The 17222-nt window shown below is 46.3% G+C and overlaps 1 protein-coding gene across 2 annotated transcripts in view; it reads right to left on the bottom strand.

Annotated features, from left to right (window-relative positions):
- Nucleotides 1–17222, bottom strand: part of zswim5 (zinc finger, SWIM-type containing 5) — a 31212-nt gene that overhangs the window by 4043 nt on the left and 9947 nt on the right. The window contains exons 2-15 of one of the 2 annotated variants that reach the window (XM_019869354.1): nucleotides 8745–8932; nucleotides 7703–7871; nucleotides 6680–6828; nucleotides 5514–5664; nucleotides 4953–5129; nucleotides 4181–4378; nucleotides 3349–3495; nucleotides 2927–3064; nucleotides 2561–2712; nucleotides 2283–2385; nucleotides 1980–2115; nucleotides 1063–1220; nucleotides 814–977; nucleotides 93–174 (exon numbers count right to left, since the gene is read on the bottom strand). In XM_019869354.1, the coding sequence (XP_019724913.1) occupies nucleotides 93–174; nucleotides 814–977; nucleotides 1063–1220; nucleotides 1980–2115; nucleotides 2283–2385; nucleotides 2561–2712; nucleotides 2927–3064; nucleotides 3349–3495; nucleotides 4181–4378; nucleotides 4953–5129; nucleotides 5514–5664; nucleotides 6680–6828; nucleotides 7703–7871; nucleotides 8745–8932 (2112 nt within the window). The remainder of the gene's footprint in view (nucleotides 1–92; nucleotides 175–813; nucleotides 978–1062; nucleotides 1221–1979; nucleotides 2116–2282; nucleotides 2386–2560; nucleotides 2713–2926; nucleotides 3065–3348; nucleotides 3496–4180; nucleotides 4379–4952; nucleotides 5130–5513; nucleotides 5665–6679; nucleotides 6829–7702; nucleotides 7872–8744; nucleotides 8933–17222) is intronic. The other variant, XM_019869355.1, reaches the window with a different exon arrangement.

The raw sequence follows: 17222 nt of genomic DNA, 5'->3' as shown, positions 1-17222 counted from the left end.
TGATCATACAAGTGATGTCCACATGATAAGGAGTCAGAATGACAATTTTGTTTGCCAGCTGTTGGTGAGTGGAAGTTCAAGTTTCAACATACCCACTTCAGTGGCGCAGGTTACCAGCCAGCGGACCATCTCTCTCCTCCTCCAGTTGAGAGTGGACAGAGTCATTCTCATCACCTGCCGCATGAACGGGGACGATACGATCATGCAACTGTGCTCAAAGGGAACAATAACTTTCAAGTGTTCAACTGTGTATCTTGGGCATGTGTGAGTTTCCCCGTGACGCATATGATTCGGGTCACTTTGGTTTCTTCAATGTTCTTCCCACCCTCCACCCCCAATTCATCATCATCGGTAAAAATGCATTTTTAGCAATATAACCCACACACAGAAAAAAAATACAGAAGCCGTCAAACGCAATCGGATTTGAATCGATACAGGCCATAGATTTGAATCCACAATGGCTTCAATTTTATCTGGATCTCATTCTGTTTAGAAGTACTGTATCTATGTCAAACCTCATCAGGGCAGGGTGTATTTCATACCATGAGAGAGCTTTCGAACACAAATACTGTCTTATCCAGATAACCCCCACGGAAAACCAAGTGTCTCGCGGGCCAAAGCTCACTTGTGTATTTTGCGGGGAGAAATTCTTGTTTGGCGTGAGGCCGTAGCAGCCTGGAAAGTACAACCACGCCTAAGCAGATTGTATCCGTGTCTCCTAATGTTATAGAATGACAGATGTGTCCTAAAACTCGAGAAGACTGAGGCACGTACGGGGACACGTGCGCCAACACCCACACCCACGCGCGCTACCTGAAGTCCGAGCTCCAAGGCCACATTGAGCAGCGTGATGTCGGGTGGGCTGTCAGCAGGTGTCGCTATTTTGAAGGCATCCTGGGCTAGCTTAAAGATTAAGGAAGAAGAGTGGATGTTTTTCTGGATGGCCTCCAGAACTGTCCGCAATCTCAACATATCACCTGGCGATGAGGAGCAAAGGCAGTGTTACGATTTTGCTTTGCAGTCTCGATCAGACCGCGGCTGGATTTACAGCTGGGAGTTTACCTTTAGCGGCGGTTAGCATGGTCGAAGCCAGCTCACACTGCTGTGACTCCAAGTGCCCGAGAGTGAACCAGCGCGGATATCGACTTGGAACGATGGAAATGCCATGATGAGGGTGACCGACATCTCCGGAGCCTGCAGATGACTCCAGAACTGGCAACCTGGAGAAGAAAATGCACAACTTCGGATTCATACCATTGACAAGGCGACAAAGATAATGTCTTAATAGATGGTCACTCTCAAGTTAAAAAAAAAAAAAATCAATATCATTTTGTCGCTAATAACTAGCCGGCATCTACCGGATGAAAGCAGCAATCAATCGTGTCATCTTTAGATCAGTCACATTTGCGAGTAGCAATGATGCGAACGCCGGATGTCGGATCATCACTTCAAAATTATTATGTTTACATTATTAGACATATTTATTACTCCTGAGTGGTGCATTTCTTTGTAGTTCACTGTGTTATTTTATTCTACAGTTGTACAGTAGAAAAACACTGTTTGAAATGAATGAAAAAAAACCCCAAAACATCTGTTCATGATGTTTAAATACTATCATTATCTTTGTTGTCAGTACCAGTGCTTTAAGAATGGCAAATATCAATCATATCAATGGGGGAAACAAAATGGTTGCCGGTCTGTGAACAGCGTGGACTTGTCTCAACTGGTCCGTGACCACTGGTGTATCGCATAGCTTTATTTTGTTCCTTTGTGCATGACTACACAGAACCGATATCATATTTCATGCCAATATTAGAAAGCAGCACTTTCGTTCTTCCTGGAGAAAACAAACAAACAAAAAAAATGATCCAAAGGATCACGCAGGGAGTGGACTGAGACCAAGCCTTCTTTGAACAATTTAACAGGTGGCGCATCAACATGAGACGGAGCATGCAAGCGAATCGGTTCAAAAGTCTGACCTCATGGCGCGGAGAGCCACCTTATATGCCAGGTCTGCATCATGTGGCAGCAGGGCAGAAAAGAGGTACTTGGCAAAAGTGTGCATAGGAACACTCTCCCTGTGGATGACCTCGCCGAGACCGCTGAATGGACCAGCTGCGCAGATGCAAAACATTCATCACTCAAAATGGCAAGAGACATATTTTATTCAGATATATTAATTTAAGGATGTATTTTTTTACGTGTTTCACTTGCTCCCAAAAGTATTGGAATGGAGATTTTTTTATTTTAGGGAGGGGGGGGGGGGCGTTTGATTGTTGTACCTTCCAGTAGCTGTATGGCCTGTTTCCGGAGGGTCTGGACTAGCACGTGATCCAGCTCGAGCTCTTGCAGCTTTGTAACAATTTGCTCTTCATTGCGGCACACCTAGAGAGCAACAGACCATACCACATAAGATTCAAAGGGTACACATTGCAAAATATTCTCTCCAGTATATGCTAAAGACATGATGTTACAATACACACACACACACACACACACACACACGCGAAAAGGCAAATTTTAAATGTATGGACAATCCACACTTCAGGGACTTTCACACCTTGTCCTGAGCGTAGAGACCTTCTGGCATAATCCGTTGTTGGCCCATGCCCATCAGAGTGACCTCCAAGGCAAGAGTCAGGTAGGACTCTCCTCCATCATGACTGCCCCACACTGGCACATGGTGGTAGACGGGACGTCTGGGCTCACCATCTGATGGATGGGTGGGAGGGGCGATAAATACAAGATCATCAGACCATGATTTCAGGCATTGCAGTGCAGGTTAGATTGGTTTTACGATGTCAGTTGAAGGTTTACTGGAAAGCGGGTGGTGCAGGTGGAGGAAAAAATCAATTTTGGCTCATAGCCGCAAAGATTTTCCGACCTAAAAGCGACTGTTGTTCAATTCATGTTTGTGATTTTGTACCTCCGGTGTCCATGGCGCTGTCATCATCGACCCGGCATGTTTCGGTGAGTGTTGTAAATAGGCAGCCAATGGGGTCCAGAGGATGTCCTACCCAACCTTCCAGGTTAGTGGTGGTGGTCACACCCCTCTGAAGAAGCTCTGCGGGAGGGACAGAAGCAGAGTAAACCCGCCCTGTATTACCAAGTTGTCCCTAAATATGACACAAATTACAGTCGAACCTCTTTTCAGCGTACCCCTTGACTAGGTTTCCACCCCTATAACGGCCACATTTCACGTCATTTATTTTCTTAATTTGATTATTATTCTATTTTATTGTATTTGCTTACAATGTACACCTCGAGGTAAGTTGTAACGAGGTTCGACTGTAGTACACGTTGACAAGAAAAGTGGTGGGCATGAGTGGGTGTGGATGTGTGCATTACCTTTCTTTTGGTGTTTATAGATATCCATCTCACGCTGCTGTAGGAGGCGGAGCGTGTTGATAATGGCCACTGCCAGTCGCAAGGCTTCCCTGGAGTAACCGTGGGAACGCAAGGCATCTACACGAGCACATGCTGTCGGGACGTGATCTGTGTGTTTGACAGGAGGCAAGGTGGAGACATGTTCAACACACACACACAGAAATTGTGTGTATGCAGTTTCCTTCATGTCTTCTTTGTGACTGACAATGCATTTCCCGCAAAGCTTCTGTTTACATCATGGATGACCCGGATGACCACGACTGCGCACGTGCGTTGCAGACAGGCAAAAAGCGAGCGGGAGAAGCAGGAAAGGGGACAGTTTTGAGACGAAACCAACGATCCAAATAAATGATTACATAAATAAACAACTTGTCGACGATTATATTGTCAACCGTTTTGATTGTTGGCGGAGTCGTGATTCGGAAGCCCAAGAAATGCAAATTACCGGCTAACATTTTTGTGCTGCTTTTGCGGCGGGAATCCAGTGTAGTGTGGAATCATTTACGCTCGGGTGAATTTAGTCTTATGAGGTTTTCAAAAATAAAGCTGTCTATGAAAGGGAAAAAAAAAAAAAGAATAATTTCTAGATTCAAGTTCATAAAGCTAATAATACTGTTTAAAAATACATCTATAGTAAAGGTTATTTGAAAGTGAAACATTAATAGAAACAAATGGATAGCCAAAGTCAGATTATCTCCTCCAAATATTAAAGGGTCAACATCTCCATTCCAATGTACCCGTTTCATTGTTGCTCATCGATGAACGTTTTCAACGTTTGACATGCTTCACTCACTGCGCGCTTGTGTGTGCGTACCAAGCCAGAGGGGCAGGCCCTGGGGATTAAACAGCAGGCTCTCCTCATCTCGCTGGTACGATGGAGACATGTAGTAATCACTGCTGATGATCCTCTGAAGGTGGCTGCCCTGCCAGTGGAGGTTGCAAGCCTCGACCGCCCGGCTGAACACCGTCCTCCTTGGCCGAGACAGAGCGTCTGACAAACAAAACACGCACTCAAAACTATGCGATTGTACGTGGAGATTGTAAGAAGCCATGCGTATCGGTGTTGATGCTGAGACTCTGTGTTTGGAGTCATAATTGGACTCCAAAGCGTTGATACTACGACAGTGATAACAATCGACCGGGCCGCCGTTGACCTTCAGGGTAGGAGCCATGTCAACCATCCTTGAGCTACTTTAAGGTTCACATGGATGACAAATGGCAGACAAGGAAGTTCTGCTCTGCAAAATGGATGGGGAAATCCACTCGGGTGACAACAGAAGCGGCCGCCTGATTGAATTAAGGTGACAGGTTGTCTGCAAGCGAGTTTCTCGAGCTCCAACCGAGCTGGCAGTCCGTGCTCCTGCTACGAATTCACGGCATTGCGTCGCAGCACAATGGCCGCCGTCACGGTGTTAAGAAGTGTTTTCCGTGAAACTTGTGCCGGTTTTGAGAAAAGTCTGCGTTTTCATGAAAGATTTGAAGGCAATAAAACACTTTTTCGGCAGTTACAAGACAAGACAATACTTGGTGTGAAAAAAGTGGTACGTGCGTGTTTGTGTACTGACCCTGAGCAAGGTTGCTCTGCGGGAGAGCATTGGTGATGTTTGGGAGCTCGCTCCCGTAGTTGCCGTCTTCTAGCGGGCACACATCCATGTCGCTCCACTTCTTCAGCTGCTTGAGCCAACAGCTCTTCTCTTCGCTCTTACAGTGGGGGTTTAACACCACACACACCCACAGTGCACCTAAGGGTAGTCCAGGTCAGCAAGTCATTGTCGAGGCTTTGAGTAATGAAAATACCGTGCATTGGTGTTTTTTGAATGTGAACAACGCATCTTCAAACCGGGTTGGGGTTTTCTGTCTTGGTCAATGCCATGACATCACTGACAAACATGAGGCAAAGGAGACTGGGTGTTATTTTTATTTCGGTTGTGTGTCGTGATCAGCCCTCGCTCACCCAGGAAGTGTTCTCATTGGCCTCCTAAATGCTGAGATTGATTGCGGAGAAGCTGAGCAGCTTTATTGATTTGAGGGTTTCATTGCCGCATGAGTGAAACGAAAGGCCCGGACGGCCAGGGAAAGAACGGCGAGAAACGACATCGAGACACATTTTCACTGACTGTACTCACCCAACTCATCCCAAAGCTGCCGGCATTTGTCCGTCATGCCTGTGCCTTGCTGTCGCCATAGCGATAGTCGAGGGTCTGCCATAAACTGTTCGGTTATGAGAGTCAGCATCCGGGCACCGTTGGAGTCACGCATTCGGAGCATCTCACGCACCTAGAAAGACAAAAAAAAAAAAAAAAAAAACAGGGGTTGTCATTTTTTTAGAATTGGCAGTTTTCCAACTTAGTTTAACTGATGTATGGGAAGGCTTAAAAAAAAAAAAAAAAACACAGGTGTTGTCATTTTTTTAGAATTGGCAGTTTTCCAACTTAGTTTAACTGATGTATGGGAAGGCTTGACATGAAGGGCAAAGTGCAATTAGCTTAATTTACAGTTAAGGCTCAAAATAATTTCACAGTGATGAGCAATTTTGAGAATCAATTACTTCCTATGAGGAGCAATTTACACACTTTAAAGAGCATTTTTTCTGCTTATGTGCAGGGACCTGAAGCAAGGGTTTTGCGAAACAATAAAAGTATAATAATAACAATAATGGGAAAGTTTAACGCAAGGTTGAAGCTATTGATTTTTTCAGTATTCGTTTATCCTACTATAAAAATATTTTGTGTTTGGCAGGGCTGGGCAATTATGGAAATACTGTAGTAATACAGTACTATGATTGTTCCTTGATTTCAATGCTTAATTCATCTACTAAAACACAACTTCAAATCTAACTTGAAAAAAAATACTGAAACTAAATGAGTAAATAATTTAAATAAATGATGAAAATAATAGCAATTTAAAAAAAAACATCAAAATAAATACCGGCAGTTCCTGCTATGCACGCGTTGGCCTCTTAGGGGCAGTGTGCTGCTGTGCTTGCACCAATATACGCACAGAATAGTAGAAAAAGAAAGTTGTGATTGAACTCTATTAATGCATCTTTTTTCTATATAGGGGTTTAATAAAAGCGTTCACGTGACTCATTCTTCATAGATTAGGAACAATAGATGCCCCTCTTGTTCTCTTACTTACTCCAGTAATTGTGTGATGTTCAATCTCACTCCCAAACCTCAATGCTAATTTTCTCTGAGCACATCAATGGGATTTTATATTGACTGCCTCCTAGTGCATTTAAAAACAAAGTTGTTCGGGAATACTAAAATGAATCCAGCAGAGTAAAATGGACCTTAGCAAACATGGAGTTGAGCTGCTTCCCAGAGCCGTAGTATCCTCCCTGGGACAGAAACTGCTTGACTTGTTCCCTGACTTGATCTTCATCCAGATGCCAGCAATTGTCATCGTCAATGCTTGCGCCGGCAGTTGGATCGGGAGCACCTGAAAGAAACACAAGCGCACACTGAACAGCAGGTCGTCACGTGAGACATGCTGACAAAAAGAACGGCGAGTCCGGAATGACGTTCAAAAGGATCTATATCAAAGATTGTGTGACTTTGTGCGTTGGCTCTGCAGTGTCACGTTCTCAGCGCACTCAAAAGAAAAACGTGATACTTCCTGTCGTCATCCAGGATTTGGCCAGCTCTGCAAACTGAACTCTGCACAATGTGGAATTCGGTATTTATTTTGATCCGTGCGGCAGGAAGTGTGCCGACAAAACTTTGCTTTGGATTTCCTCTTTCTTCCCTGTGTTTCTAAATAATCCGATTTGAAAAAGGGGCAGGCGGCTTGCTTTGATCAAGCAGCAAGCTGAGGAACTGAAACCGCACGTTTCGAGCTGCCTGTGGGAAAGGCAAAGCAGCAAACGGCAACATTCCTCAATCAAAGCCTTGCTCATGGATCAACGGCCTCCATGACCCCGTTTCTCTTGTCAAACACAGACAGGAAGCGCGATGCGGCTTTGCTGAACTGGGGAGCTGTAGAATGTCAACATTAACGGAGGGAGACAAAATTGGAAAATATGTAAATACTTGTTTGGGGTTCGCCATATCCACTTCTTTTCATCGAGATGATCACATACCATTCCACTTTCTGTCGCATTCTTAACCGTGCCACCTCTAGAATGAGGCAGTAAATGGGGCGCAGCAGTCCAGTAATCAAATTAGCAATTTAAAACCGGACTTTGCGAGCCTCGGGTGCAGCGAGGCCCTAATTCGTGGCAGCCTCTGGGCTTACATAGCAGATATTTCATACGTGGAGCTCTTTGAAACTGGAGTCGTGTGCGCGTGTGCGTTGAAGAAGACTGTTGTCGCACCATGAACCTGGTTGATCTCGGAATTGGATGAGAGGATCTCGTCGGCCAGTTTCTGAGCTGTGGGCAGCACCTCTGTGTGGTGGGCTGTTATCAAGTACTGGACCAGCTTCTGCAACTGGTCTCTGTTCATCTGGAACAATGTTTCTGAGATGGGCAACCGAAGCTTCACCTGCAACATACACGCGATGGACACATAACATGATATCCCGAGGTCTCTGAACTTTACAACAACAACAAAGTATATATTACTTGAGCGCATATCCTCCAGCCTCAGCGGTCCCCGAGGAGAATGACATATTGTGCTAATTCAAATGAATGGAACCGGCGGGTGGTGCGCACCGCTCGGTAAAATGTTTTACTATTTCATCCATTGGTACGTTACATATGATTTTATATTAGAGCGAGCACTTATTCACTCAGCCGCCTCTCATTCCTTTGGCTGCCTCTCACAGTTGCTGCCACTGGCATCTCGTCTCATAAAGGTGAAACTGCATTCAATAAATTGTCAGAAATATTAAAAAATAAATAAAATAAAATCAATGAAAATCAGCTGGAAGACATCTCCACTGAGGTTAAGACGACCGCATGGCTCGCGGGAATTTTTACAAAATTTCATCCACTGGCATACATGAAATTGTCAATATGGTTCAGTATTGTTGTAAAAAATGTACACTGTATATGCTGTATTTCAGTGTCATGGTGGCGGGCGACTGTCTCTCGCTGGCTTGAACCCGGAAATGATTTTTCACCTGTGTGAAAGCCTCTGCGCATTTGACAGTGTGCAATTTGCAACGGCGCCACATCATGCAGCTGCAATTCATTTTTTGAATAGCCACAAAACCAGCGGCCAGACTCGGCACTCCTCAAATCTTATGGCAGAACCCCGCGGTGTCAAGGTTCAGTTGATAACACCCCATATGCTTGGTGCTTGTTGTCATGAAGGGGCAACGGAGGCCAGGCCAGGCCAACCGAGGCTGATGGGCTGTGGGGCCAGGCGGTTCCGGAAACTGTCATGCAAAAGCGAATCATGTGTATAGATTACCAGTTCAGGCTTGCGGATCCTGTACAGAGATAACGCCACCACGTGGGCGCAGTAGAAAATGTCTCGATTTCCACAGCCGCAGGTGACGGAGGTAATCTTGCAACGATCAAAGCTGATGGCCACCTTGTGGGTGACCTCTGGCTCCGATGAGGTGGCGGGTTCGGTTACCGTGCCGCTCAGGTGAAACCCTGCGTGCACAAGGCAAAGGGGAGACAGAAGGAAATTCAGGTTGGCTTCTTTTTCACTCCGATAAAGAAAAGAAACATCTTCACAATGGTTGAACTTTTTCCCCTCGTTTTTACAGTTTGAGTATTATTTTATCTGGAGCCGGTGTGCGGTTTGATAAGGAGAGAAAGGAGGTGGAAGCAAAGGAACGGCAAGGTTTCGATACCAAACTGTCAAAATTATAATGTACCCAATACCGTTATTTTAACGGTGACAGCCACCGAGCCGGCTGCAGACAACGGTCTTTGCATCAGGACAACACTTCCACATGCCTCTATAAAGTAAGATTGTCAGTTAAACGGGTGGTCCGCCATCTTTTTCCGTCATGGACCGGTTAAGACAAGTACATGCATTTTTCAGACCAGCAACCATTCGTCGTCAGCCCATTTTTTTGAGGAGATGTGAGGGGGCTGTATCTCTGCGGCCCAGTAGCGGCGGTTGGGGACCACTGAGTTAAACTATTGTGTGTCTTTAAAAAAAAAAACAATATGAAGCATTTGTTGGTTCATGAAATTATACAATTTAGGTACTCTCACATGCGAGTGCTCCTCAATGTGTTTGAAGGAGACAGTGTGTCTCCAGCAGCTGGGGATGCCAAAAAAAAAAAAAAAAAGATGCTGCATCCGACAGTCTGTGTGCACATCCACACAAACATAAAACACGGCACACAAAACACCTTTTCAAAGCCTGCCCGCTTTTGTTCTTAATGCCTCAACCAACAGATGAAATGAAAAAGCAGTGGTATTCACAGAAGAAACCACTGATCTCTCCCTCTCTCTCTCTCTCTACCTCTAACTCTGTCTCTCTCACACACACACAAACGCGCATGCGGACACACACACACACACACACACACACACACACACACACACACACACACACACACTGGTGTTTTGTTTTAAATGGTCAGGCTAGTTTGGCAACATATATTTATTTTGAACAAAGGTGATTTATGAGTGTGATGCATGCAAGCGGGGAACGTTGCGAAGCACAATGCTGCTTTGTCATCCAAAGAGAACATGCGACTCGGTGCAGCAAACGCGTGTTGCACTTTGCTCGTGTCGTACGTGCGCTTGCTTTGACGGTCTGCTGCCGATATCTCATCAACAAAGTGCGCATCATTAGGTGCTCATGACAAAACACATCTTCAGAAATAACCTCCACTTGCTGTGTTACATGAACGTGAGACTGCCCAAAGCCCAAACTGAGGAATTTGGCCTCCATGGAAATGAAAAGTTCTACATATGGGGATCATTCCGGAATGCTCAACACGACTGACGTGAACATTTGTGTTTGAGACAAACGCAAGCTCGTGAGCGTGGAGAGGGGGAGTGGAGGACAACAACCGCCATTGTACATCTTTCCATTGTACATCCACAATTGCACACACGGCACCGCCATCTGTCACATGCTGAAAACTCCGCCCACCCTGGGGCAAGTCAGCCAATGAGGAGGCAGACCATTCCTCACGCTCATAGGCCATTAACCCTAATCAGCTGGGGGAATGGAGTCGGGCGGCGAGCCAAAGTGTATATGTGTGCACGCGCATGCCCGCGCGCATTTACATAGACGCCAGTCTGATTCAGCTCATGCCTCACCACGGACAAACTCACTCCTCATTCCAAATTCCAAACCAATAATCCATTCATTTTATTTTCCTGTGCCTGTCCAGGAAACTTCCTTAATTCACTTTTTTTGACTTAACGGACGATGCATTTGATGGGAAAGGAGTGGCCGCAAATTTGCTTACTCGCCCACTCTCGGGCGTTTGAAAATTTGACCTTGTGGCAAAACAGCCAATCGCCATGAAAGAAAATAAAATACAGACGACGTCACACAACAGCAGGACACATTACACGTGCGGCATGGTGAAATAAACGATGTTAAGAGAATATCACTGCAGTCTTCGGGCACTTGAGAGGAATACCACAAGGCCATCTTCCAATACTGGCCGGGACCGAGCCAAAAGGAGCAGTCTTGGAGAACGGCCAGCGAGGAAGTTGCCGTACCTGGTGAGTGCGGTGACTTGTTTACAGCCATGAGCCAAGGCAGCTTGAAGAATTCCCCCAAGTTTTTAGCTCAATCTCCACCCCCACCAGATTGATTTGAGATCATCAAACCTTTTTTTTCATCTTTTCCGCGTGAAGAAACCCTCCCTAAAGTTAGCCCACGAAGAAAAATAAGCAATACTTTGCGTTCCATCTGAACCTAGCATTAAGGCCACACAATACCAAGGGAACCCACGACGATGAAGAAACCATGCGCAGCATATGGCTAATTTAACACTCTCTGGAGGTGTCAAACATCAGATTATCATTTCGTTATACATTTGTGGGTGAGCCAGACAAAGCGCATAGAAGCCAAAACCTCGATTCTTCCTCGTTTGGCCCCTCACCGCTCCTTTGCAAACGCCCCCCCCCCCCCCCAGCAGTAAACATATCCCCTGCAGCCCTTCCCATCTCCCATCTGCTGTGACAGCTCCAAGGTTAACACAGCACCCCTTTGCACGCTCCCACTCACACAGACACCCACATGGCCCCGTATTCAATCAGCCGTCTATCTGCGCGCAGCAGACGCGCATATGCACAAATACGCATTGGCCACGCGGAATCATCTCCTCCCCCCGCCTATCCATCTTTGCATCCATCCATCCATCATTCAGTCATCGTCCTTTCCTTTTACGCTGTTTGCTGATGCGATAATAACCGGATTGCTTCAGTTGTGATTTCCCAGCAGCCCTGCCCCAACACGCGTGCAAACTCCGTCACCGCGGGGACTCATTTGTCATATTTCCACTGAATTGATTACCTGATTTTCTCTTTTGTGGTGCAACGGGGGAAAAGAGGAGAAGCGGTGGGTGAGCGCTCGGGGTGGCGGGGTGGTGGTTCGGGGGCAGGTTAATGAAGTCCCTTTCATCTTATGTGCCAGCATCAAAAAGCAGAAAGACGGCCCTGCTGGAACAGGTGGACGTCGGCAACAAATTGCCCACCTGACTGTCCAGGGGGTCGTGAATGAAAACAGTTCATTCTTAAAGAATGACTATCACAATGATGATATTAAAGCATGCTACGAGTAAAGTTTCTGATGTGCACGCGCGCATGCACACGCACAACAGACAGACAGACAGACACTCTTGTCTTAAGGTAAACAAGGGGGAGGGACAGGGGGAGGGAGGGGACGGCCTCCTTCGCTTGCCAGCCTCTAAAATTCAATCAAGGATTCGATGTGTCTAATTTGAAAAGAAGCCATACAACCAGAGAGCCAAGGCAGTTCAATTCGAGACGGGCACACATTCTGCAGTCAAAGGAGTCACTTGGTCAATTCAAGCGAGCCATTGTCAGGGTGTGCGTCAAAGCAATCAAGGTTACTCTGAGAGGAAGAACCGAAATGTTGCTTTCAGCTTGCACGAGAATACGGGAGAGCTGCCATGACGCGCACGGACGCATTGTGTCCAACGCAAAGCACAACTTGGGGTGAAGACGAATCGAAGGGCATCTGAGCGTGCGTGTCAAACGCTGTCCTTTCTCCACTTTGTGTGGGTCCAGTTCATTCAAGGCTAGATCATTGTGAGAATACCACTTTTAAATTTTTTTTTTTTATTACAATCGTGCTTTAGACTGCTAACACTCCCATGAGTCATGCGAGTGTTAGCTTAGTGAATTGCTATTCATTCATTAAGAATGAATAGCAATTGTGTGCTGTGAAATTTCTTACAAAAATAGGCATATCGGAACAGCCATAAATATAACGTTAAAAAATTGCTAACGAGCTATTATGACCAGCCAAGAATATTCTGTGTTGGGAATGGACACATGCTCAGAAAATCTCTCTTCTGCTTTAAACCCATGACAGCTGTGAAACAATGTTAAGATATCATCGAGATATTTTGCAATATTCAAGTAGACGTCTGGCTTGACCAATCTTTTTGTCTTTTTGCAGGAAAAAGGAACAATTTGATCAAAGCGTGAGCAACCACCACCCGAGAACAACAACAAAGATGATAACGTTTGGTTATTGTCATGCTCCTATTGCAAGTTTGGTGCAAAGGCATGGAGAGGATGTGAGCCCTGCAACCAAAACTTCCACAGAACCAAGATGCAGTATGTGCAGGTTGAAAAGGTTACATTTCTATGTCATGCCATAACGGCATCAGCAGCATATATGCGCCTGACAATCTCGAATACAAGCATGAACAGAGTGTAACTGGATATTCGAGTACGTCACCACTGCCTTGTGAAGAAGACAAAGCAAGATAATTTTTCAGAACTCTCCTGAACGCAGCTGGCAAGAAACACAATAGTTGCTTCAATTAGGTTCAATTTAAACACGTGCGTGTGACAAAAAGCATTTATGGTGTGGTGGGACATCTGCAAGTCGGAGGTTAGGAACCTTTCCACCCCCCCGATTAGACTCCACACCTACAGAGCTGATCATGGCAAGCCTTGCAAAATCATGCATGAAATGAATCATGAATGTAATAGAATGAAAACAGCTTGCAAGCCAATATATAACCTGGAAATGCACGCGCACACACACACACACACACACACACACACACACACACACACACACACACACACACACACACACACACACAAATACGGAGCTTGGGGGGGGCTTCTGGTTGACTTCATCAAGCTCTCATCAAGCCCAGCCACCATATGGGGATGGGACCCAAAGCAGAGGGGGATTTGAGAGATTGTTTTTGTGTGTGTGTGTGTGTGTGTGTGTGTGTGTGTGTGTGTGTGTGTGTTTGTGTGTGCGCGTATGTACGTGCGTTACACAGACAGTCAGCGCTAAGACACGCACAAAGAAAACATGCATCACCAAATCAGCTTGAATGCATTATGACGCCACTCTTGGCAGATTAGGAGGACCCCCTTTCAACTGGTGCAGCCTGAAGGTGTGTTCACAGTTTAAACCGCTCGAGACACCGCCGCTCGAGTACTGTTATTAGTCAACCATCTTTCATTTGCAGGCTTCTCTCTTGCTGTTCTCCTGCTTCGGGGCAAGCGCAGGAGAAAAACCGGCTCGCTGACGTGGCAGACACTCATGCCAAAGACATACATTGAGGTTTAATCTGGGCGTCGACCCGCTTTTTCTTGCCTTTACTCGACTACTTGCTGCCCCCACAGTCAAGCGAAGCCTTTCGCAGCTTGCGCCCCAAACACAGCCCACCGCAACACCCCCACTAAGACCCAGGGTGGAGGCGTCAAGGCTGTGGTGTCTTGCCTGCCATTGTTGGGCCTCAATGGGAGAAAGACAACTGGCGGGCAGGCGGCAGCCAGAAGGCTGAGCGGAGGAAGCCTGGGGAAAGCAGCGATGGAAAGAAGACGCCTTGCAAATAGATCAGGTGACTTGGGAGATCTACAGAATAAGCAGGCCCACTTCTGATTTACTTAAAATTTGGGCGAGGCGGTGAATAGATTCATTTGAGTTGAGGGAGATTCTTAGCAATTACAATTCAATGTCTTTTTTTTTTCCGCGTTTGGGCCTTTGAATCACGTACAGGTAGCGCACTGCGGTGAATAAACTCATCCAATAGCGTGATGTAGAAGCACCACGCAAGGTATCTAAGGGCAAAGCCTTCCAGGCAGCAATTCCTTGCTGTACAAAGCATGCCGTTGTCACAACACAACACACAAGCAAGCGATGGGCCAATGGAGTCAACTGTCACTCACAATCAGGGGCTGTACAATGGACACGGACGTTCCTGGGGATCGAGTCACATCTGTGAGTACTAAACCACACACGGGCAAACGTATCTATGCGAAGACAACGTTGTGATCATGTCAAGTTGCGCACACGCACACACAAAAGGAACAAAGGCGGGGCAGCTGGTAAACAATGCTACACAATGCCCTTTAGGAGCCTTGAGTTGACAAAAGAAAATATTTCCAAATGCTTGACATTCATTGAGTTTCTCCGTCAAGCTCATGCCAATACATAACCGGGGTGGGAGAGAGAGAGAGAGACCTTGACAACATGCAATAGGGGTTAAGATATGCTTCTGCGGAAGTTACAAAACATGATTTCCCTCCATAAATTGACTTATTCGTCCCACTCATATTCACGACATTTACTGATAAATCGTCTGAAGTGTGGAGCAGAGGTTTGTTGGCAACTAAAAATATCCAAGAATAGTAATTACAGTTTGTTTTCAGATCTAATCGAATAAAATGATGTGGCGGGCCAGGCCTTGTGTTTGACAACTGTGCCCTGGGACAAAGTAGGGGGGGAAACATTTGACCGCGGTAAATGTGCAAACATTTCTAGTTCTCTGCCGAGACCAATGTCAGTAGCATAAAACAGACACACAAAAGCCCGGGCAAAGTAAGTTTGAAAGCCTCTTCGCAACAATGTGCGCTGCGGGCTGACTACAGAGCACAACACAAAACAAAAGTGTGAATGACAGCCAACTGGCTTGGTACCACTTGGCACGGCCAAGGCCTGCTTGTCTTTGGCACGACAATAAACCCTACACTTCTGTGCACAGACAATAGCGCGCTCTCTTCGGAGGTGTCAAGAAAAGTACAGCACTCAACATTTGAAACGGGTTCTTTTCATCAGATCTCAGCAAAAAGGTGCACTTACCAAAAGAGATATTTGCTCATCCTGTGAACAAGAAACAGACAAAACCGTGGGGGGAGAATTGGGCGGGCTGGATGTGTTTCATGTAGCGGGAACAAAGCACATATCAGAAGACCCGCATACTGACGAGAATCTAGGGCTGGGCGATATGGCCATAAAAGAAAACGCCTTTCGGAAAAATCAACTTTCATTTCACTTCCACAGACAGAATGGAAGGAACTTTTTGTTTTCCGTTACAGATCACGTCCAGAGTGTTTAAAGAGCCATTTGGACCGTGAAGCACCACCGCCCACTCGCTCCTTCGAGGAAAACGGATTTGGTCGGCTGCCGGTTAGCAGTTAGCATCGAGCTCGCGATGGCACCGCAGCTCTCAAAGGGATCGACAGTGCGTCCAACCTCAGAAAGGCTCACTCCGTATACAAATATGATTTCTCCAATATATTTTGTTTGTCCCCCGTGTGAGGGCAAAACACAGCCGCACAATCCCCGATAGCAGGCCTGTTATCCGTATTTTGAGTTGTTGAGGCATTGCACTAAGCGGGCAAATCAGCGGTTAAATCTTCACAGGCAGCTCAACACGACGCAGGCCCGCTAAGCAATGCTGCAACGGGGCAGGCGATGAAACCCATTTGAGGGATTCGACAGGACGGATGAGGTGTACCGGCTGACAAAAGGAACTTTTCGGCAACTCGTGCTTGTGGCCAGTATGTTGTAAGAGAGATGAGAGCGCAAAAGGAGACCACCATGTGGATGTGGAAGTAAAAGGAGGGACGCAGAGAAGGCTCGTTCGGAAAGAAACTACCAGTGCAAAAAAAAGGCGCAGGCGAGAGGGGAAAAGGGGGGGGGGATTGCTTTGGAGTGAGTGAGAGCACAGGCCGCCTTACTCAGTAGGAAGCTGTCTGCCAAGGCAGAAGTCAGGCAGGGGCCGAGTGTGACGCGTGCGTGTGTGCGCACGCATGCGTTGTGTCTGTCTAACTCTAATGTCGTGGCCACGTGCCCAACACAATGAACTGCAAAACGGCATGCATGTGCGCGTTTCGTGTTTGGGGGGTGGGGGGGGGGCGTAAACGTTTGCATTCCTTGCATGCGAGTGATTTCTCAGGAACAGTGAAAGAGGCAACAGAGGTAGGGTGGACGCAAACATCAGCCCAGAGTCAAGTTGCGGATGAGGAGGAGTTGAAACCTGCTGCGAGCGTCAAAAGCCCTATCGATGAAAAAGGCAAACGCGAACGGAATACTCGCGGTTTGATACCTGCAGATTTGCAAAATGGCATGTTTTTTTTGTTTTGTTTTGTTTTTAAAAGGGAGGAGGTCTCCACAATTTCTTTCCATTTTCCATGGAAAGTGTGTATTGAATATTTATCAGCATTTTGGGGGGAGAATTCTTTGGATTTAAAAAAAAAAGTTCTCCTCCAATGTATTTCAATGCGGATCAGAGAATGGATGGATAATGTCATAGCCGCAGACACACTGCCAGTTGGTCTTGATCTGGGGCACCTTTTTCCCACCGAGGTGCCATTTTTGACCACCACTTGAGCCTTCCAGTTCCAAACAGATGAGCTACCGCCGACATACAAGACTTGCATCAATCAAGATTCTTCATCACGTTTTGGCTCGCGTGGTTTCTGAGTTCCAAGATAACGTTGACAATGCTCTGCATTT

This window comes from Hippocampus comes, unplaced genomic scaffold, assembly GCF_001891065.2.
Source record: "Hippocampus comes isolate QL1 unplaced genomic scaffold, H_comes_QL1_v1.1 scaffold117, whole genome shotgun sequence".
Lineage (NCBI taxonomy): Eukaryota > Metazoa > Chordata > Actinopteri > Syngnathiformes > Syngnathidae > Hippocampus > Hippocampus comes.
The sequence above is the reverse complement of the archived record's forward strand: the minus strand, read 5'-3'. Positions and strand labels throughout refer to the sequence as shown.